At 41.3% G+C, this 24,100-nt stretch overlaps 1 protein-coding gene across 18 annotated transcripts in view; it reads left to right on the forward strand.

Annotated features, from left to right (window-relative positions):
* EVL (Enah/Vasp-like) overlaps positions 1 to 24,100 on the forward strand; it is a 142,722-nt gene that overhangs the window by 76,181 nt on the left and 42,441 nt on the right. For all 18 annotated transcript variants that reach the window (XM_088166228.1, XM_088166240.1, XM_088166230.1 and 15 more), the window contains exon 3: positions 5,191 to 5,368. In XM_088166228.1, coding sequence (XP_088022354.1) covers positions 5,191 to 5,368 — 178 coding nt within the window. The remainder of the gene's footprint in view (positions 1 to 5,190; positions 5,369 to 24,100) is intronic.

A 24,100-nucleotide genomic window follows, 5' to 3' on the forward strand; every position in this document is an offset into this window, starting at 1 on the left:
GTAGGACATATTAAAAAGTCAAATCTTAAGCTGCACTTTGAACATGCTTTGCATTAACTGTAATATTTTATTTGCTTGCAAATGTTTCAACTTATGAAGATGCTGCATGCTATCTAAAAATCATCTCAGTTCAGAAGGAAACAGGTAGAATATATTTCTCTAGAGTTTAAAGACTAAAAATCTTTTTTCAAATAAACGGAAAGTATAGTCACTTACCTTAGTCACCTAAAACTGCCTGAAACAAAGTGATCCCCTTAAATATGACTGCAAAAATCCAGTATTATGAATAAAGTCAAGACAGTGTAGCATAGTAGTATTCAAAGGAACACTCTGAATGTCTCAAGATTCAAAATTTAATATACGAGTCTCACATGGAATCATAAGCTTGCTAGGCTTGCTAAGTATTTGCATTTAAAGAGAATAGAAATGCATTTCAGTTAAAATAATTCTCTTGTTCAAGCCTTTTCATGCTTGCTCTCAGGTTCTGTTAAATGTCACTGAAACTGAGGCTTTATTAAAGCTGTTGATTTGCCAGAAAAGACATATTTATGTGGAAAGAACCAATCTTCAGCTGAAATGTGATTTGGCATATGATGAAACTAATGAAGCTACACAGATTTTTGAAGAGTTGAGAAACTGGTTTAAAATATGTAATACAACAATACCACGGAGGAACAATTTAAACTTTTTTTCCATTCTGTTTGTCAAGGCACAGACTAGAGTTAATCTTCCTGGCTTCATCCCTGCCTGACTTCCCTTTAATTTTGTTGGATTATATTACACCTCAAATAATATCTCTCTTTAATTTTCATTTTCCACATATCTTCTTCTGTAGGCTCCTTGCCTCTGTCTAGCTGCCTTTCTGTTTCCTATCCCTTTTTTGGTGCATGTGCTGTAGCTTATGACACTGTATGCTCGTTATCTTATCTCCTTATCACCTTATCTCCTCCTCTAGCTGACAGTGTCTGCAGAGTTCACCCCAGGCAGATTTGGTTTGTGGAGTAGCAGAGCTGGGCTCGCTCTCCCCCCGGGCGGTGGCCACAGGTCTCGTTCCCTCTGTGCGGTGCTGGCCGTGCTGGGTCCCAGACCCGCCGTGCCTGGCCTGCCCTTGCTGCTCTGCACCAGGTGCAGCTCTGCACAGTGCTGGCCTGAGCTGGAACCTTCAGAAAACCACAGCCTTGAAGCTTTGAAGTCGCCACAGAGGCCAGAACAGTTTTGAAGCTAAGGCCAGATCAGTGCTACAATCGCTTAACGTCGTGAGCGTTGATGTTTCCTGGCGGAAATATTTCATTTTGGACTTGATGTTCATTGAGGTATTTTCCAACCTGAACAATTCTATGATTCTGTGATTCTTGAAGCCAACAGTCGCAATCACATCTTTTATACCCATGTTGCAACTTGCCAGCTCTTGTTGTCACCTGGCCTGTTGTAAAGGTGACGTGTGAACGAAGTTCACAAAGCTGAAAAGCAGTAGCTCCCCATTCCGGAGTCCTGATCAAGTGAAGGTTTAAAATTAGGACTTTACATGAAGTGATGTCAGTTGAGCATGATCTCATCACCCAAAGGCACATGCTGAACAAACAGGCAGGGAGGAGGGTGCAGCTCAAAAGTGAATCACATCTCCTGAGGGGCTGGTGTGTTCATGTGGCTGAGAAGTGAATGCAGAAACAGGGCCTTGGGGAAGCTGAGACATTTCACATGTGAACCCAAGCCAAGACTGGAACAGGGACGGGATTCTTGCGATATAAGCTAACCACAGTTTTTGAAAAGAAAGAACCAATTAATCACCGTTGTAGCTTATTAGAAGTTCATCAGGTTTGAGCCTGCCTACAGAAGCAAAGAATCTGGCCTCAGCTGTAGCAATTTTTCCATCCTTGCTGTTTTAGCAGTCGTGGCTGCTCCCTGAGCCTGAGTGCTGGCAGCATGGCAGGGCCCAAGCTGCTGAACCATGTCATGCTCTGCAGAAACAAGCAATTGTCTTGTCCTGGTTTAATAAGCAAGATTATTGGTGGTGAGGATTGTGTGGGAACTCTTCCCATGCTCCTGGCTGTGTTTACAACTCAAATGTTCCCTGAAGCCACTCCATCCCTTCTAGCCCCATTCCTGTGAGTCCCATCATCCACCACCCTCATCACTGCTGACAGCTCACAGCTCTGCAGTCAAAAGGGCTTCTTGGTTTTGAGCTTTTGTATAGACTCTAACATTCCCTGTTGGTCTCAGGGAGCCTACACTTGAAACTGAGGTGAAAGAGTGAAGGAGAGTACTAGGTAGAAATGAAGCAAGTTTATTTTTTTTTAACATTATAGTGATGGGAACATTGAAACGTGTCAACATAATGCTGTGCATGACTGGTCTGTGAAACTCCTTGCCATATGAGATCATTGAAATACAGAATTTAACAGGCCTCAAAACAACACAGACATTTATATCAGTAAGATATATCAGTAAGATATATCAGTAAGATATATCAGTAAGACTACGTTGTTTCAGGATATAAAACACTAAAAGAGGGTTGAAAAGAAAGAAGGTGGCATATAAAATGTCATGTTTCAGCTTTTAAGTCAAATTCTATGGGAAGAGTTATGGGAAGAACTGTTTGCAACAGATAAATCCATTATTTATTTTTTCGAGATTTGCAGTGAGAGCTTCTTCAACTCTCCTGTTGTAGTCTGCAGCTGAAGATTAAAAGATGAACTCTTGATCTGCTCAGCCTGGCAGATGTGCTGCCTTACTGGCATAGGAAGCTTTTGAGTAAAGATCCCTTGGAAGCACCTGTAAAAAACCCCTATGCTTCAAACAGGGAGACCTTCTTCATTTTAATTACTGCTCTGAAGCACTTCATTATCATCATGTGCCTTGCAGAGTCTGCACACCATCTGTACAAGACACCTTTGTGCACTCATTCTTAACAACAGCAGGAGATCTCATCCATTTTTTTCCCCATTTTCTATAAACACAAGCCAAAGGAGATACAAATGGAACTCTAGCTATTTTATGTTTCATTTCCCAATGATGCATTTCTCAGTAAACTCTCTGATTTGAGTTTGAAGACAAGGTATTACATGTGTGGGCATCCTGATGATTACTGAAGGTCAACATTCAAATTCTATCTTTATTCAATTAAAGGGATCTAGCCCTCAGAACAAAGCAGATCCTTGGAGTTCCTTGGAAGCAGATTTTCAACAGTTTACCTGACTTCCATTAAACAGTTTTTGGCATAGGTTTTTGCAATTTCTGCCTTTGATTATACAGCTGCACTGCACCCTCTGGTGCTCTTTGGGCTTTGATAGTGGTGTCCTTTGGAACAGAGGTTTCTGTTGTTGGTGAGAAAGACTCACTTGGAAAGCCTGGTCGAAGCTCACAATCTTTCTAAACTTTTCCTCAAAGATACTGCCTATGCCTGCCTTGGTTAGTCTACTCAAAAATGGTTGGAAGACTTAAAAATTGGTCCATGTTAAAACTGTTGGTTTAGAAATCCAGGCATCAGTCTACTTGATGCTCAAGAGTCTCTGAGTGTGAGCAACACTGGTACAGGCTCTCCCAATGCTCAGTAGAAGAATGGGGATGATATCACAATTTTTCAAGGAGAAAAGGCTATCCAAGCTGTCCAATACCAAAGGAAGTTCAATGGCCTTGCTGTGACCAGTTTCCACTTAGTTCTGGTGGGTGTGTGTGTCTTCCCAGCAGCATGCTGGTGACACAGTTCCCATTTCCAGGGGACTAATTCTTGGGAGACTGCATACCCAATGTAGGGCTGCATCTTCCTTTGGCTCACCGGTCAGGAGTTTCTCAATGAAATGTGACAAAAAAAAAGCAGTGTAGGTCTGATTGCTTCTCAGTGCATTTTCATGGAGCCTAAGTAAAGATACAGGTTTGAGTGCAACAGCTGGACTGTCATACTTGTGCCTAAAGCTAAACCAAGTATTCAAAGACAATCTTCTACATCACTCTCTAATGCTGGCTCTGTAAATAAATGCATCCTAGAAATGAGAGTATATCTGTAATCATCTGGGGGTCTAGTGGTTTCTTTGCTGGTTTCCATAATTTTTGTATATTAATATAGTAAAGTTACAAGACATCTGTTAACTGTATCAATGAGACAGTGTTATCCTTCAAAAATACTGATGTGTGTATAACAATTTATTCCTTATTAGGTGCTCCTCTAATGTTTCTCTGCCAGTTTAAACTGGCAATCTACTGAAAATTCAAAACTCACAGTTAGGAGTCATTAATCTTTGAAATTAGTTTTAAAAGTCTGCCTGTATAATTAAGAATTGTCAGTTATCTACCAAAAATACTGTTGGACTAATTAAATACACTGAAGCTTTTTAGTTATAATCATAATGTTAACAGAAAACTTTCCAAAATGCTGGTTGGACTGCAAAAAAATGTATTGGTAGGTTTTCTGGTATGTGGGGTCTGCCTCTAACATAAGTTCTGTGTACAAAGTGTTACAGTGGTGCAGTGGACACTCCTGACTCTCCATCCTTAGAAGAGCAGCTTACACTTTTAGCATTGGAGGTTTCTGTCCAGATCCCAGCTGTAATGTGTCCCAGTGCCCTGCCCAAGGATAAACAGGGCATTCATTATATTTAGCAGGTTAATCACCCCTTGCCTGGAAAACACCACATGTACAGCAGGGGAGAAGGTGGGAGAGGAATGTTTTTCTAGGTTTGTCATTGCCTGATTCTAAAGAAAAAGTCTAAGTACAAGAAGCTGGTGGTGATCAGACACAGGGGAGAAGGAAAGCAAAACTGGTGCAATGAGTCAAACATTTATGTGCTACAGGGCAAGGTTAGTGCCAAGAGCCCTGTCTGGCTCTTTTTTTAACAATTAGGCATGATCATCCTCCAAAAGATGGAAACAGCTGCTGGCCCTGGCTCCTGACAGCTGTTTGTAGCATCTGCACAGCTGCATCTTGTGGAGGTGCTGTAGAAAACACAAGCAGGTAATAGATTTTGCAAACCCGGCTCGCAGTTCCCGAGGCTGAAGTGGATTGTTGTAAATCTCACCCCCAGATGTGGGTCTTTGTCACTGAAACAAACACTGCCTTACCATGCAGCCATGTAGGAGCTGCCATAGGAACTGCCTCTGCCCATTTAGGTAACCTTCACAGGAGGGTTGGGTGGGTTTTTTTCTCACTGAAAACAGAGCTGTTGTTAATCCTTACCCCTCTGTTCCAAATCACAGGTAGTGATTAATTACTCAATTGTGAAAGGACTGAAGTACAATCAAGCAACACCAACCTTTCATCAATGGCGTGACGCACGGCAGGTCTATGGCTTGAATTTTGCAAGCAAAGAAGAGGCTACCACGTTCTCCAATGCAATGCTGTTTGCTCTGAATATCATGAACTCACAGGATGGAGGTAAATTAATCTCTGTTAATCCGTGACATTTTAAAATGCTTGTTACCAATCACCTAGTGCAGTCGTGTTTGATACTGCGCCATTATAAAGCACATTATAATAAAAACCTTAGCCTTTAGATTAGTGTTTGCTGTGGTATGAATTTAATGTTTTCAGATTTTATTTCCCTGTCTGCTGATTTTTTATGATACCTTAACTCACCCTAGGAAACATAGTTATTTGAGAATGCTTCAGCAGGCAGGTACCCCCACTGATTTATGTGGATGTGTATATATGTTGTTTCACATATGAGATGGCAGAATAAAACTTTAAGTAAACAGAAGCTAGACTAAAATTAGCAAAATCTTACAGGATAGGACTTGGAGCTGGTATTTCTAGTGTGTTGGGCCACCTTCAGCTCTTGGCTCTTGTGGGTCAGCTTTCCAAAAGAGGAGGGTGTGGCAGCTTGGTTATTGAATACTATATTGACTGTGGAAGAGGTTTGTGGTGAAGTTTGCTGTTCTGTGAATTTGTCATTGCAGCAGCTTGAACTGGGCCCAAAATAAAGTCCTAGTTTCTCAGTGGAAACCAGTTTCTGGTTTGTGGTATCTGGATGAAGCACTGCCCTCAGTTACACGCTTATGACCTCTCTGCAGCTCCTGGGCTGGGAACAGAGCAGTCCTTGTGTAATGTCTTTTTTTTTTTTTTCCTGCAAAAACACACACCACAGCCTTATTTATCTTTTGCAAACAAGGTGAGTCAAAGTTTGCATCCCTTGCTGCCATCCAGGTTTCACTGCAGTGTTCACTGATGATGGACAGAAGCTCTTTAGAGAAAGATTGTCTCCTGACAACCTTCCATACACAAATGTGTCTTACTAAAAGGTGTACTTGTAATATAAGAGTTCAGATTTTTTATTTTGCTATTTCTGTTCTATTAAGCTGGCAAATGCAAAACTCATCCAAAATCAAGACATATTTCAAATTCTTAGCTATATTTAGAAGTACTAAGGACTTAATTCTGCTTTGTTAATCTTGAACATTTTCAGCTGTAGTTGTGCCACAGTAGGAGACATCATGAGGAGATCTGGCCAAGATTCACCAGTCTTAAACTCATGAAAGTCTGAAGAGTACAGAGATCTTTGGCTGCTCAGAGGTGCCCAGCCCTTTTAGACCTCCAAACTTGGATACTTTGACTATGGTCTGGGTGTAGTGGTTGGTTTAATGTCTGTGATGAGTCTGCCTTTCTTCCAAAAGCCCTTAAATTTGGGTTGGGTTTTTTTCCCATGTGTCTCTTCCCATCAAAGGGAGGGAGTTTTTGTAGGATTTTGAGTTTGCTTCAGGGAGGTGCACTGTGGAAACACAGCTCTCAGGATAAGAGTTTATTGCTCATAGGCTGAGATACAAGAAACTGCCTAAAGTTACGTTAGCTACACCTAGCAATCAACAACAGGTATTTTTAAGAACGTGTTTTTGAGCACTTGAAAAGCCTATTAAATTCTTGAAAAGTTTATGCATATAAAGCCAGCAATAATTTGCATTTTGCCATTTTTTTGGGTATTTTTAAATTAATTTCCTTAGCACACCAAAAGTGTGCTTTAAATGCTTTACAGGTTTAAAATCCAGTCCATGCCGCAGAGCTTGTATTTAGAGTTTGTAGTTGTCACATTCAAAGACGTGAATTGGGTCCCAGATAAAAAACTTTCTTTTCTGGACAAAAAAGAATGGTTTGGTAAACATTCAGTCTTCAGCAACACTTTTTGTCTCATACATAAAGTGTTAAAAATTTCAGATTGCCAGTTCTCCCATTCTTTACAGCTGAACTTATAAAAACCTGAAATTTTGATTAAAGGGAATTTCAGCATTTTTTTTTAAAACCCTCTGATTCTATGAAACAAATTCTAAAGATACTAATTTTTCTTTTTTTTCTTTTAAATTATGAAATTTATTTGCAAAGGTATTTATCTTTAATATTAGCTGCATATTGATAATGGATCAAAATGAGCCTTTTTATATCATCATAAGTTTTCCCGTTACTGCAGTGATCTCAGTATCCAAACTGACAGCTACAGTATAATGGATATAAGGCATAAAATGTTTTTTCATATCTGCTCTTCCAGGCTTCTATAGCCCTTAAGCTTTTGTGGGCATGAATTAATGTGAATAGTAATTCACACAAACACACATATCCATATATATCTTTTCAGGCACTGCCACTGCCTGCGTGCTGCATTAGGGTCTGCTTTTTTCATATGGAAAAATCATTAGGAAAAAAAGTATTTATTATAGCTCTGCATCCATGTATTAAAGTTGTCCATGTGCTTGTGCAGATGGATATCAGCTTTAAGGGGTGCATTTGTATGCCCAGAACTGCTCATACACTCATAAAAAGCTCAACCAAAACCACAGGGTGAAGCAGAGGCTCCCTCTGCCACATTCTCAGGGCAGCAAACCCTATCTGCTGTTCTGCACCTTGGAATATGCTGTGTGCACTACTTGGCACGTGCTATTTCTAATGTTTAGTTTTTTCCTATATTCCCCACTGAGATATTACTACATTTGAGTACTGCTGATCCTCCCATAGTCGAATAGATTCTGGCTTCCATGGCTGCTTCTCCCTTTGTTCTACCACCCACTTCCATAAACTAAAATTAATCATGGTAGACTACAGTGGTAGATGTGAGAGTGCATCATATCTTCAGCAGACATGGAGTCAGGGTACTGTTGCATTTAGGAAAATAACTGGTCTTGGCACAAAATGTGGGGTTTTGAATGGTGCATTAAGCTGAATTAGTTTGAAAACATGGTGGTGGTCTATGATTGAGAGAGTTGGAAATAATTTTTATGTAGTGCTGATTTTCAAATGACTGGGTTACTTCAAATGAACACAGTTGTGAGCTAGTAATGGGAATTACTGTATTGTCCCTGTTCTTCACGAGAGAAACTGTAATGCCCAGGAACAGCCACAGGCACTGATCTCTCTGTACTGACTGCATGGGCCATGAGTGAAAACTTAACAAGCACTTTGTTAAATGACAAAGGTTAAATGGGCTGACTCAGATCCTACAGCCAGACTGTGTTTACCCGGGTTACATGTCAAGATCAGTGCTGGGGCAGGTGTCTTCCCAGGAGTGTGACATCCCAGAGTTTGCAAAAGCTGTGACAAAAGCCATAGCCTAAACTCTCTGGTTGGCTGTGTTTCTGCAGTGGGGGTGCTCATACACACCCATGGGGACAGCTGGCCACCTTACAGGTGTCCATGTTCCCATGCTGTGGTGTTCACATCCCCAGGGTGGGCTAAAGCAAGCCTTGAAAGAGGCGAACACAACTTGGCTCATTGTTGTGCTTTGTAAGGATGCTAATGGTTAGGCTAGGAGTAATCCAAAATCAGATAAAATGGGACTAAAACAGAAATAATTTTACAAATATGTACCATCCTTCCTTTAGAGGTTGACAGTTGCCTCACTGAATTACAATTGTTTACCTGGCAGCTTGTTTATGTGCCTAATTACTTTGATTTCCTTATACAGCTCTTTAATCTGTTCTCCTTTACAAACAAAAGGAGAGATATTGGTCCTGAGCCAGCCTGCAAAATGAGAGCAAATGCTAACAGTGACTTGCTTATTACCAATCACTTGCTTTACAGTGCTTTAATGGTGTCATTTAGTAAGACCATTAATATGACAAACAGCTTCCCATTTAATTGTTTTTCTTTCATGGGTGTCCACTTTGAGAAGTGAGACCTTTCACTGGCATAAGTTACCTGGCACAAGGTAGTGTGTCAGCAGCTTACTTTGTCACCTGCAGCCAGGTTTCACTGGTGGCAGAGCATCACCCCTTCCTGCCCAGGAGAGTCTGGAAGAATTTTGCACAGATCGTGCCTACAAGCTGTTTGATGTTTCATGTTTTTCAGGGCTTACATCCTCTTAGATTTATCAAATGTAGTGACTGGTGGCAGAGCAGCATGGGTATTAGAGCAGGACATAATGTAAGAACAATAAAAGCTAAAATGGGCAAGTTCTTCCCTGCCAAAATGTTGTAGGAAAGCCAGTGGTGCCTGTAACGAAGGTGACTTTCTGCAGGGCTTAATGGAGCCTGTACACTCAGTGCTTCTCCGAGTGAAGAGTTACATTTCTGGGAAAGAGGCAATGAGAATGTTTTCTCTCCTCATTCCCCAAATTTCTGAGGACAGGCAAAGGAATTCATCTTTTTCTTTCCTTATTTGCTTGCTTCAGACACTGAGTCCCAGCTGGTTGCTGGTAGCACCTGCATGTTCCTTCCCATGTCACATAAGGGGACAGTGGTTCAGCTTTGTGGCTTGGGCTGACCAGCTCTGAGGGCATCTTGGGTTTCCAAGGCTCAAAGACTTGGTACCTCTTGGACAAGAATTCAGACTCTGCTCTGTGCTGCTGGTAAATGCTTCCTGTGACATAGTGGATATAACATACTGTGAACTTTTGCTTTTCTTTTGATGTCAGTGCCCTGAGGACTCAGTTATTGTTGACTTAGAATGTATGAAAATGCTATTTCTAAATGTAAACACCACACACTGAAAAGCCTTATGCAGAGGGTTCATTGCAGAGTTAATCATAGTTAGAGGTCAGCTGCCTTATCTAAGAAGGGAGAAGTTGGAGGAAAGCTTGAAACAGGAGAGAGGTTTGAAGAAAATTAATAGTGATTTATTTCTTTATTTATTCCTTGTAAGAAAGCCATTTTCTTGTTCTAAGTGTCTTACAGACCACACGATACAGACATAGGTCATGGAAGGTGCAGAGTTCAGCCCTGTGCCTTCAGCTCCACAGACCCAGCCTTACCTCTGCAGGGAGGATATTTTGGTAGTCAGATGGGTTGCTCCTCACTCCTCTTCCTCTGGTTAGAGGATCTGCTGCCTTTTCCACCGCTGTGGATTATTTGACATGTATTTCTCCTTTCCCATAAGGTGGATTTTATTAAGTTCTTGGGAATTTGAGATATTTTTCTATTCCTTCAGTCATTCTGCTCTTACCTTTTTTCAGAAGTGACATGTTTGTATTGCTGGGAGGAAGTTCCTTGAAAAACATTTCAGAGAAATAAAAGAATAAAGCTTTAATTACTCAAACAGCAGATAAACTGGCAGAATATACCATAAACTCTCTCTCCTAGTTAGATGCCCTAAGTATTTGCAAGGTTTCTGTCAGTGAAGGATGTGTGTGAAGATTATGGTGTACTAGATTTCAGACAAAAGTGGTTTTTATATTTTATGTTATATTTGGTTCATATTTTCATAAACATTTTACCCACTAGTCTTGCATTGCTCAATCTTTCAGTGGCAGTAAGTGTAACTTCTGGGAAATTCAGTCATCTGAATTCATCTTCTACAAAGCCGTGCCTGTTTTGTCTGATAATATTGCCCCAAGACTTCCCAGCACCACAGAGGACACAGTGTGGGAAGACAAAAGACTTCATCTTCATTACAGCACTGCATAATACATAAAACAGCTCATCAATAATGGAAGGGACCCACCACAGGACACAATGCCCACTTGCAGCCAGCTGGTTCCAAAACTGCTGAGGTAAAGAGATCCATGCTCTGTGCAAGGTGCTTTGCATGCTGCACTGTGGACTCATTTCTCACACTATCAGGTGTGTTGGTGCAGATTATAAAGCCCTAAAATGGTGTATTCTGTGCACATTTGACTTTTCAGAGCGCTAATAACATTCAAAGATGTGTCTAACTTCAGATGGCATAGGCATTGCAGAACCATTAGCATGCATTCTGCTGCAGGTCTTTGAACCAAGTCATTCCAGACCTTGTTCCTATTTATAATTTAGGAATAGCGATCTTGTAAACAGCAAACTTTTGGACTCACTAGTGCAAATATGATCCATGTGGTCAGACACCTAGGGCTAGCCAAAATAGCAACCTGCAGGCAATGGTTAATTGGGTGCATGTGAAAAATACAAAAAAAAAAAAAATTCTGCTTCTTTAGAAAACAAAAAGTTTCCCAGGGGAATAAACGTGTTCTGACTGACAGCTTTCAAAAACACCAGAGAAAGGCCTAGAGAAATAAACTTCACAATGTTTCCAGACTCATGCCTACACCAGTTTCAGTATCAGCTTTAGTCACTCGAATGTTCTGCAGATAGGGGGCTTTCTGATCTAAATTGCTGTGCTTTGGAAGTCAATGAAGAGGGAGGGAAAACTCAAATATGATGAGCTTTTTCCTTTCATCTGCTACATTGCTTTATCACTGAAACTGTTCCAGAAAAGTCCACATGACATACAGAATCTTTTAGTATATTGCTTACTATAGAAATAAATGCCTTCCATTGCCAGTTGGACAGAGATGAACTGTTACCCAGCAAACTAGGTAGGAATTTATTTTCCCAAAGCAACCAGTGAAAGGCACATCCCAGGCAGTGCCCCACTGTGTTCAACAGGTCTCTGCCCAACCCTGTGAGGGCAGGAGTCACTTGTGACCCCAGCTGTAAAATATCATCTCAGCCACGGGACCACTCACTGTGTTTAATTCCCAAAACTTCCTCTTCCTATGCTGAGGGAGATAGATGACAGTCCTCCCACAAGCCCTCTACCCATCTTTCCAAATAACCAAACTTCTCCTAGAATAACAGACACCTGTTTGCAGGCTTCCCCTGCCTGCCAAACTGCTCAGGTGTTGCAGCAGACCTCTCTTTAGGTGTAGAAATGAGCCAAAACACAGATTGTCATTCAACAACATGAAAAGGGTGTCAATTTATTCTTCTGTACAGCTTTACCATCCTGACTCTGCTACAGCAAGCTCCCACTGTAGGGTCCCACTGCAGACTCTGACTGCAAGCATTAGTTTGCAGACTCTGAACACAGGCTTTACCTAGCTCGACTATGACTGCAGGCTCTGACTCCATCAGACCCAGACTAACCTCATAGCAGATCTTTTACAGCAGCAACTCTCTCCCTTGTTTCAGTCTTCTTTGCCAGAGCTCCTCTAGTCGTCTTCTTCAAGGTCCTCCCTGACCAGCCAACCCACCCCTTTTATCACACTTACCTTTATTAGTCACACCTGTGACCCATTAAGGGCAAGGCTATTCCTCTTCTTTGGTAATTAATACAACTGAGACTTATCAGGGGCAAGGTTGCCTGTAATCTCTTTTTCTACACCTACACTCAGGTGCCCTCTTCTCAGGTTAACCTGGGCTTCCTAATTGGATATATGACATTTCACAGAATCAGAGAATATTCTGAGTTGGAAAGGACTCACAAAGATCATCGAGTGCAACTCTGAAGTGAATTGCCCATACAGGGATTAAACCCACAACACTTGCAATATTAGCATTAGGCTCTAACCAACTTCTAGGAACCTGGGTACACTTTACAATAAGAGAAACGTGTTTAAAACCAGAACGGGAAGAAGTTTGCCCAGCCAGGAGAAGCACTGAGTAAAACTGGTTAATCTTCTGTATTAGCTTGGCTCCAGCTGACTGGAGCACATGAGGTGAATTGATTCATTTGTGAATAGATAAACTGGGATTACAGACTCCTTTCGGTGCTAGAACTGTAAATATCATTGCTGTTATTCATCTGTCAAGAAGTATCAAACCGTTATTTAATTATTCTGCTCTGTAGAAGTAGGCATTTTTTCAATTCAGTTTTTCAGTCCCCTAGATGGTAGGGATCCACAGCAGGAAGTTTTCCAGGGCACTGAAGTGCTCTCACAGTGGTATGCAAATAAAAACCCATGACATGTTGCTTGTGTGCATCTCAGCCACTTTCCTGCAGGACTCCATTGTATCCCTGCTCTGAGCAGCAGCAGTGCCAGAGCTGCTGTCCAACGCCTGGAACAACAAAAGGTGCCTCTGTTCTCTGAAGAGCATTATAAACCTTAAAGCTCTTTAGTCTCTTGCTGATGCTTTTTGCTGTGCTGAACTCTTCTGCACTAAATCAAAACCACTTCAGGAAGGAAACTGTGTGTGGGAGAAAAATTGTTGAGAGATTCTTAAGAAAGACTTGCACATATTGTCTTGTGCAAGATTCCCTTGCACCATTGCCTTCAAACACTTGTTTTTCTGAGTGTGGTGCAAACTGGAGAAGTTTCCAGAGCTCAGTGGTAGAAGATTCAGTGTGGCTTTTTCACTAGAGTATGGTCAGTGGCAGAAAAATATATTAGCTTAGGAAAAAAATCAATTATCAAAATTTCACAAGTCCAGTAATTTATGTGCAAGCAGTATAGGCCAGATTTTGGCCAGTTTTCATTTGGAGACCATTTACAGAATGGCTTGGATTGGAAGGGACCTGAAAGATCACCTAATTCCAGTCCCCTGCCATGGGCAGGGACAATTTCCACTAGATCAAGTTGCTCAAAGCCCCATCCAGCCTGGCCTTGGTTGCTTCCTTTTATTTAATAGACTTTCTGTTTTCTCAGCTGAGAGCCAGACTCTGCAATAGTTTGTCTCTGCATAGTAACTCATCTACTCCCCTAGCTGTGATCTCACTCCTTGCAAGTACAATTGTGTGACCACGATCTTCCTGTTAATGGGAGTAGAATTATAAGCATCTGTAGCACTGGCTTTTGTACCTGAGCTGGGATGTCTGTGTGGTCAAGAAACAGTAACAGATGCTCTTGGTACAGTCGGTTATGTATTAGGTGTCCCTAAAAGCAAAATTCATCCCATTTTCCTTTTCTTTTTCATCACTGACTGTGAAGGATTGATGCTAAGAGCCCTTTTTTGGTCCCTGACAATTTTACTGTGATCATCTTCCAAACTTCATAACTAATGAATTAATGATTTCTAATTATGGTGTAATTAATTAGTAACTACAATGATAATTAAACCTCTAGTTTAACAATAATAAATTAGGGACCTGGAAACTATTGTGCATAAGGTGTATTTTTAGTGCTGCTCCGTGGATTTCCTTGGGACAGTTAATGAGAACTCCCAGGAATACATGTGTGTTGTGCATATCCATACATGTGTGCACATGAGCAGTGCACAGGAGATTATCCCTTCCCTGACTGCCTGAGCTCTGCAAACAGATGGGCTTTTTGCATTATTTTTTAAAAATTTATTTTATACCAGAAGTGAATTTAGGAAGATATTTACACATATATAAATTGAAATCAGGAATAAGTTGCTGGGCTAAGAGGATTTTTCACCGATAAAATTGGTAGGGTTTTTTGTTTGTTTTGTTTTTTTAACTGTTCTGTTATTACGTGCCATGGTTCAGTGTGAAAACAGCACTCACTAAAAAGGTTCCTGGTCAAAGCACAATGTTTAGGACCAGGGAACTGTGCAGGGACAGCCAGGGGAGGTAGGGCAGAGCTCTGGAACCTCTCTGGCAGCTGAGGGGAGGGAAAGTCTGCTTCATTCCAGGCGCCGGGTGAATCGCCATATGCTGCTGCCAGCAAAGCATGCAGAGCAGCTTCTCCTGCTGGCTGGTAATCCCCAGGGAGCTCACACAAAGTCTATTAATGGCCTTCTTAGGTGACTCTCTGTGGTCATCCAGCACCTTATTTTTCACCCAGTCAGGGACTCGAAAGCTCTAGGTTGTGTTGCCTTCCACAAGCAGAATCTCAGACCCTTGTGGCAACCACTCGTGATTTCTCCAATTAATTCTAATGAAGCAATACAGCTGAAAATGGGATTCATTTAACTGAACTTCATTCATTTAAGTGCTAGGCATCGAGTTTACAATAACTGCATTTTCCTTTCCTCTCCACGGGGCGAGGAGGGCTCACCTGGAGGTGACTGTCTGTAGCCCTGTGCTGCTGGCTGGTGGCCCAACAAGCTGCACAGTCGCTGCCACACTGCAGGGAGCAAAGTGTGTGATAGAATGGAGCAGCGTGGGGCCGGGCTGCAGTTCAGGAAGGAAGTAATCTCCTAATGGGTGATTTCAGTCCTCCGAGCGTGCAGCCTTTGCCCTTGTACGTGCTCAGCTGCACAGCTGAGGAGGACACAGCGTGATTCAGGTCCTGATGGTGCCTTTGAAATTCTGCTCCACCTCTACTGACAAAAAAGACAAACCCTGCCAAGCAATCACCGTCAATCAGATTTGCATGGATTGCTTTATCTGTTGGTCATGATTAGTATTCTGGAGATCTCTGTAGAAAACATGAATTTTAATTCTGCTTCCTCCAGTGCTGGTTTCCAGGGACTCCCTCTGGTGGTTCAGGAGCTGTGTGAACATCAGCTGTGCCATACAGCACGCTGGGAGAGGTGAACTGAAGAGTATCTTGGCTTTTTTCACACCTTTAAAAATAAACTTGAGGTCAAAGTCACTGAGGTTATCACCTCTTGTGACTGCTTAGACTTGCTAAGTGTGCATTGCTCGTTCTTGTAAAGAAGTGATGCTTTTCCTGCAGCATGGCAGGCTGAGGAGCACAACTGCAGGTACCTGTGTGCTGGTCTGGTGCTTTGCAGACCGGAGCAGGAACACGTTCAGAAGGTTGAATGTTGTCAGAAATCCATCTGAATATGGATTGTCCTGAAATTTAATGGATACCCCTTCTAAGGCATTTTAGATTATGGAGTATTTGTGTTTTCTTTTTTTGGCTTACCATTGGCATCCACAATAGAAATGACTCTGCACATTTAAATCTGGGTCCCCAGGTTCCCCTGCATCATTTACAAATACATACATTGCAGTTTCACTCCTCAAGATGCTTTGCCAGCAGATCTTACAGGATTCTTGCTAAATGCAAAAGAAAACAGTTTGAATCAGCAAAACATCAGGGCTAACTGAACTTGGAGAAAAAGAAAAAGCCTTTCAGTGTCCTCTGGAGCCTGCCAAAGCACTAAGTGCTGGTGATGACTAACAAGGGTGGCACATCTAATGCAAAAGCTGGCAAGAGTTACCATGCACAGTGCAGCAGGAGGGGCACCCTTGATCAGGGATGGAGAGGTGGAGGGATGCAGGGAGCCAAAGGCTCTGGAGATGCGTGGCCCAAGTGTGTGATCAAGTTCCTGTATCTGCAGTGGAGGCAGAAGGTACCAAGAGAAAGCTTGGTCCTGGCAGAGTCAGCAGGAAAACTCCTGACTCAGATAAATGAGTAATTTATCCATAGTTTGTGGAAGGAAGAGGGATTTGAAAAGTGTAACTAAAGTGAGGATCCAAAGGGAAGTGTGCCTTATGCTTCCTGCTGATTGTTTTATTTCTCATCTTTCTGATTACTCTAAATATGATATTTCAACTATACTCTAAATATTAGGTTTCTCTCTTCAGATGAGCTGGCATTTGATTCCTTTTTTTCAGTCTGTGCTGTAACATTCCTAGGAGCACAGAGTAACTGTGGAGGTTTTCTATTGTTAATGCAATGATTTTCTTACATGAGATGAGATTGCTCTGGGTGGCTTTACATTATCTCATCAGCCTGTGAGTGCACCCCCAAATCACCTCTTCTTGCTTATCAGAGTTTACTGATGTGTCCAGAAATTGCCCAACAAGGGTCACGCTGTATATACTTCTTGTCTTACATCACATTATATTGCAGCCAGACCTTTCAGCACCACCAGTATTTTTAAATAATGTTTTCCCTGACGCTGCAAATGGTGCAGAACATTGTAGAGGCAGCCAGCCACCAAGCTGAGCTGTTGAGCTGGGGGCAGGAGCTTTGGGCAGCGAGCTGTAACACACAGGGAAACTATTTTTGCAGGGGTATAGTGAGAAACCACTGCAAGCCCTCAGTGAGCAGAGCTGTGTCCTTGGTCGTGCTGTAAAGGTCAGCGTGCTGGGTGCTGAGCTGCAGGAGCTGCACCAGGTCTGCTCTGCAGGCAGCCTTCCTCACACATCTCACTGCCATGGCTCACACTCACTCTGGTGTCTCTGCTCCTTCCAAAGAGAAATTACACATCAGGCTTTTACACAAACTGGGCTTTTCTTCTGGAGCACTCTTAAAGTGCCTGGAGCCTGGGGAGCTCACTGAGACATCCACACCAAGGGTTTTCAAGGTTCTTGTAATGAAAACCAAATTGTTTTTTTTTCCCCAGAAATGTGTTTTACTTTCAGTTATAATTTTTATATTATTATATATATTATTATATATATTATTATAGATATCATATTATTATATTATATAATTGTATTATTATATTATTATTCTATTATATTCTATTATTATTATTATTATTATTATTATTATTATTATTATTATTATTATTATTATTATTATTATTATTATATTATATTATGTTTTGGTTTTACTAAAATCAAAATTGAACTTTCAACCTTCCTGAGAAGATGAAGTATGTACCTTTCATTCTGAAATTACATTTTGCTTCACTTTCTGTTTTCAAATGCACGTCGTGTAAATTACCATATTTGGTTATTGTGAAGGCAATGACAAAACCCCAGCTTTCTGATTCAAAATAAAGAGAAATTCAAGGTAAACATTCTCTTGTGTTTCCATTTTGAAGCTCAAATTCATGGCATATTACAAAACTGTAAAAAGAGCTGGTTTATTTTTAAAGATGAGAGGAAATGTGGTATTTTTAAAGAAAAGTAATATCTTTTAATGAGAATCAAACCTCCATACATTTCTGTGTAAAATCAAACCTTGTCTTTAAACTAAATTTTTAAATTAAACCACAGAATTCTACCAAAAGTTCATTTTTCGTGGCTGCACTAGGAACAGTAAGGCAGCAATGAGTCCTGGTCAGCAGCATCTTGAATTATTGAATTTCACATTATTTTTATTACATTTATTTTTAGTGTCAAAATTCATTTACAGCTAATGTGAGAACATTAGCTATTTAAACAGAACTGCAGAACATATTGTCAGCTTTCACACTACATAAATTAAACTGGTATTTTCCCATATTACATATTATTTCCCATGAGAAATAGATACAGTAGGATATCTGGGGCTTTTATAATATCACATGATTCTGAAAGTATCTGTTGTGCTAATCAGCTGATTTTGGAGTTTCATTCTGATTGTTCTGCAACACTGAGAAAGTGATGATGCCTTCTATACATATGTGCCTTAAAATTAGGTGGGTTTATTTCTTCCAGTTTAATACTGCTTGGAGGCTTTGAAATGTTTTACACTGGGCTTTCATCACCATGTTTCATTCTTCTCACTGAGCTCAGTGCCTGCAGAAGTTGCAGTTAAATCTTAATTCCATTCATTTTTCAGCTGAAGCATGTTTTCCCCTCGTGTGAGTTCCTGTTAAAATGAGAGCATTTAAGGATGAACTCTAGTAGTCTCTAGGGTTCCTTCCTCCATGGCCCAAGTTGTTCAGGGTTTGTCCTCTGCACTGGGTTTATCAACAGGGGTGGTTGGCTGGAGCAAATGTAAATTAATCTTTTTTTTCTCCCTGTCAGTAGTGGATGGTCTTCCAGAGCTTTTACTTAAGTGTTCTGGTCGTGTTATTAAGGACTTACATTCCAAAAAGAGGCAAACCCCAAATTTGACCTGCTGATAGGGTGAAGCATAGTGTCTGTGCTGGCTTCTTTGTGCACAGCACAAAGAAACCCAAAAAGAACCCCCCCACCCCCCAAAAAAACCCCAACAATAAAAAAAAACAAACAAACCAAGAACAAAAACCCAGCTAAACAAAAACACAAACAATGAACAAACAAAACCAAACAAAAACAAGAAAAACAATCCCAACCAAAACAACAATAACAACCACCAACTCCCCCCCAAACCGGCTGTTTTGGGATGGTGTATTTTCACAGGACATACAGTTCTGAAAGGAGATGCTTTGGGAACAAATCAGGTGGTGCATTTTTATAGGGCTCCGTGTACAGGGCACGTAGGACATGGGGTGAGAATTAAATCCCCAAAATCAGAGATCTGTGGCCAATCTAATAGCCAGGAATCCTTGGCATGAAGCTGTCTCTAGAAGAGGGCTAACAGCTGCACCTTGTGGGCTTGAAATGCCTTGCAGAGGGAAAGAAGCCCTTTGTCATGACTCTAACTTTCATTAAAGTCTTTCATTAACTGACTTTCAGAAGTTATCAGCAGGGCTTTGTCTTGTCAGAATAGATCTTTATTTTGGGGTACTAAAGATGAGGGCACATTTACAATGATCATTGTGTAGAGAGAGTATTTTGCAGGGATTTATGTTCACTTGCTTGTCAGATTAAGATTTTATGCCATGCCCTGTATGAATTAAACACAGATAGCAGTTTTGAGAGTTATGAGATTTTCTGATGGATTTCTATGCTGAATTGCAGTGAAATTTTATATTTATCAGATGGAAATGCCCACTCCAATACATTAATATCCTTTCATATTTGGAATGGATATAAAAATATATATTACATTGTATATGCGAATTAGTCACCATATTTGCACAGATTTTTATTTCAAAGAAATTAAAGGTCATTCTGACTCCATAGGGAATAAAGTTTACAATTGATAAGAAAAGCAGAGCTGCCTATCCTTTAATGTTACTGGTCCCCTCAGGGAATGGTGCTTCATCTCCTGTCTCAGGCAGCAGACAGCGTGGATCCAGCTTCCCACACCCCATCACTGCAGCCACGATCAGAGCTGTCTCTCAAAAAAAAAGAAAAAAAAGGTAATAAGGGGAAAGATGGCATGGAGAGAGAGAGAAATAAAACACAAGAAAGAGTGATGAAAACAATTGCTCAGCAGTGAGGTGATGCCTGGACAGTCCTCCAGCAGTAGCCCCTGGCCAGCCTTCCCCCAGTTTTGTTGGTGAGCATTGACACCACATGGTGTGGAGCACCCCTTGGGTCAGCTGGGGTCAGCTGTCCCACTTGTGTTCCCTCCCAGCTTCTTGTGCACCCCCAGCCTGCTCACTGGTGGGGTGAGAGGCTTTGTGTAGGCACTGCTCAGCAACAACTGAAACATTCCTGTATTATCAACATAATTGCCAGACAAATCTGAAATACAGCCCCATACAAACTACTATGAAGAAAATTAACTCTATTGCAGCTGGAGCCAGCACACTAGCCTTCTGCAAAGTGATCACCCACACCAGGAGTGCAAAAAACTTTGTATATTGTGTTGGTGTATTTCTTCCTAAAAATCTGCAGAACACAAACACTGTATACAAACATACACTAATTTTATTCATAAAATCACAGCTTGGGTATGAAGGGATTTTGGGAAATCATCCCCCAGCAGTGATCAGCCCCTCCCAGTCCAAGTCCCCCAGTTTATGTCCTGATCACAACACTCTGTGCTGTGGAATATTCCTTTGGCCAGTTTGGATCAGCTGGGCTGGCCATGCCCCTCCCAGCTGCCTGTGCATTTCCTCACTGGCAGAGCATGGGAAACCGGAGTCCTTGACTTAGGGTAAGCACTGCTCAGCAACAGCCAAAACATCTGTGTTATCTGCATTATTTTCATACTGAATCTAAAACACAGCTCTGCACCAGCTACGAGGAAGAAAATTATCCCAGCTGAAGCCACAGCAGAGTCTTTTCCTACCTAAATGGTTCTGTGATTCCATGACCTTTCCCTAGCTCAGTTTGCACCATTCAGCCTGACCTTGAGCACTTCCCAAACTATTCCAGAATTAACTGAGAGCACTGAATGCTAAGTGCCAGCTGGAGATGCTGCTTTGTAGGATGGAGACCCTCTCCTGCCCTGTGCCCAGTTCAGCCTCCTCTTCTGCAGGAGGATTTTCTGAGGAAGCATTTTTGAGGGAAAAGCTATTTCATGCAATACTTTGGTAAGGAAAGAAAATTTCTGTGAAGAAGTGGATTTTCAGTTGTTGGATATCACATAGAGAAGAATTATTAAAATGTAAAAATAATGTTCAGCCAGAGGGTAATGGGATGTGCTGATGGTAAGAAATGGGCTTCATGGTAGTTCAGTGAGAGGTTAGCTCTTGCCAGTAAAATGTGCTAGTTAGAAAAGGAGATAAAACGCTCCCATGTCCCAAAATGTGAGTTACTGTAGGATTTATGAACATGGTCAGGGCTGTTTTAGTTCTGACTGATGATAGTAAGAGACTGCTGTGACCCTGCTACTTCACAACATCTCTATTTAAACTGTCAGTGTATCACTTTTTCATAATATTGTGTCTGTTCCCCCAGATTTCCTTGAGGTGTTATTCATGGCTGCTTTCACAATTTTTCATCTCAGCTAAGATGATTGATTAAAAACAGAACAACTGTCTTCAAGGTATTCCATGGCTCAGCTCTTCCACTGAATTGCACTTGCCTGGTCTCCTACCCTTGCTGTGTATGTGATCCTGGGAGGAGATGTGCTGCTACCACAACTATTTGTGAGAGGGATGTAGCATGGGAGCCTTCACCAGATATTGAGGAAAAGTAGTATTGAGCTGGGAAGCCCAAACATACACAGAAGAAACCTTATCATAATTATTCTCTTCCAGTGTAGCCCAGCATATATCTGGAATTATATATATATATATATTGAAAAATTCTACAGGATTGTTCATGCCAAGATTGCCAAAGATGATTTATTTCTTAAATGTCTTTTAAGGGACAACCTGCAAAAGCAAACAAGCTTTGACAAAAACTGTTCAGCAGTGCCTTTGTGTTTGTGTATTAGAATATGGTGGAAAAAGCAAACCAGTTATTAATTACAAAATAGTGGTTGTCTCTAATAATGTGTTTTAATAATATGTCATGTTACTACAGAAGGTGTGAATATTTGGTGCCTCTGGTGTCCCTAGGTTTAAAAGGATTCTATTGCAATTTTTTAGTAATACATGTTACAATTTCCTCTCTCTTTGTGATGTGAATGTAAATTACTTTGAACTAAATGGTAAAAAGTGAATACCTGCCCAGCTGGTGTCAGTGGTGAGGGAGTGACACCAGCACCCATCCTGCTGTTCAGAGACATTTCCACACTTGGACCTCAGAACTGCTTTGCTAAAATAGGTGAAGAGTTAATAAACCTTTCACATCTCACCAGCTAAGTAAGCATTGCTGCAAAGGACATCTGACCTGAGCTGGAGGTTTAAAAGAGCCTCTGTGTTCTGGTTTTGGTGTGGCTTCTCCTGTGGAGCCCCACACTCTGCCATACCCCTATGCCCACTCCCTGTCTGGGATGGGCACTTTCCTAACTTTCAAGAGGTCCTTACTACCCCTTGCAAAGTGGTATTTAGCATTGAAACTGAGAAGTTTTATGTGTCACATTGGTATTTCAAGCTCTCCTTAGCAGATCTTTGGTAGCAGGCAGGTGTGATTCACACTGTGGTGCCAGACAGATGGGTGTCATGGGCTGTGGGTAAAGCCATCTCCTGCCTCAGGCTCGGACCTGCCTGATCCCAGCAGTTGTGGTCCAGGGGAGCTTGTGTGAGCAGAGACACAAACCAGCCTCAGGAGATGTGAAGTTTTGTGACAGACTTGAGGTGAGATCCCACTCTTTTCCCAGTGTTTTTTATCCCACGGGATGTCTCTGGTCACACTGGGATTCACTGGGTTTGTGTTTAGGTGCCAGCTTTTCCCCAGCATCTCATTTGAACACTCTGTCTGATTGCTTAAGTCAATATCTCTCTTCACATTTCCCTTAGGAAGCTTTTTATAAAATACCAGTCCAGCTGGCTCAGCTGCATCTTCTGGAGGGGGTGATTTGGGCTGCCATCAGCCAAAGTACTCACTGGAAGTAAAACAATCATATGAATAATGGTGCTTACAAAGCCCTCAGTGCTACCAAATCCTGCCTTGGACAGCTGGTCTGGGTTTTTCAGTGCCACTTTTTCAAAATAAAAATAATGTAGCCCTCTCTTGCTTATATCTTTAAACTATTCTTTTTTAAAGATGGTAATGATGACTATTAATTAGACAGCTACATGGTTGCTAAAGCAGATATCAATACTTTCACTGGGTGGATTGAAAGAGGGAATCACAGAATGACAGAAGCACAGAATGGGTAAGGTTGGAAGGGAACCACAGTGGGATAAAATATTTGTACATCCAGAAGTTAGCTAATATTAATTCTGAGTAGTTGCACTGTAGCCAGAAATAAAATTTCAAATTTTTTCATGTGTGAACCTCAGTTACTGTTTATTATAGCTCTTCCAGGTCTGCTTCTCTTACATGGCCTTTGCAAAATGCACTGACTTTGTGTAGTCACCTCTAATTTGCTGGAAGCCCAGTCTGCTGAGATGTTTATAAAGTGCAATCTCTTCCTAATGAAGAGTGAGAGTAGGACGTGAGATGATCATAGCAAGCAAGTTTTTCTTCTGAATTACCTGTGTTAAAGCTTCTTGCATGAGAGGCTTTCTCTGCTTGCTAACTCAGCTGAGCTGTCTGGTCACCTCCACCTTTCTCTTGCAGTTGAGCTATGTGCAGAGATTCATAGAACCATTAGAAAATTAATTTCAGCATAAAAGAGGGCAGATCTGCAATTACATCTATATTTTGTTTTATTTTCTAGTTGTTAAGTGTGGGATTTATGCTTATTTATCTTTTTTTTAACTCCTGAGAAGATCCAGACACAAAGCATGGCATATTTCAGCAAAGAGGATTCATGGTGGTTTGTTGTGCCATCTCAGAACAAGTGCATATTGCAAGTTTAATGGGATAAGTTGGATTTAATAATTGGTTTATTAGGTTATTCTTATATTTTTGTAGCAAGCAGGCAGCAGACCTGGGCTCCAGGTGGGCTCCGACAGCATTTTGTCTCCTGGTGCTTTCATGGTACCATGTAAAGCAAGCATGTATGTGTAGAGTATTGGATAAGTGTGTGTCAGGTTCTGTGGGATGGAATGATGAGCTACTGAGGGGACTAGCAGGAGGATGGGGCACTTTCCTTGCCTTTTTTTTGTCTCCTTTGTTTCCTTGTTCTCATTCCAGTTGGACACAAGTCCAGTCCAGGAGTGAGCAAGT

The sequence above is a fragment of the Sturnus vulgaris genome, chromosome 6, assembly GCF_052056855.1.
Source record: "Sturnus vulgaris isolate bStuVul1 chromosome 6, bStuVul1.hap1, whole genome shotgun sequence".
NCBI lineage: Eukaryota > Metazoa > Chordata > Aves > Passeriformes > Sturnidae > Sturnus > Sturnus vulgaris.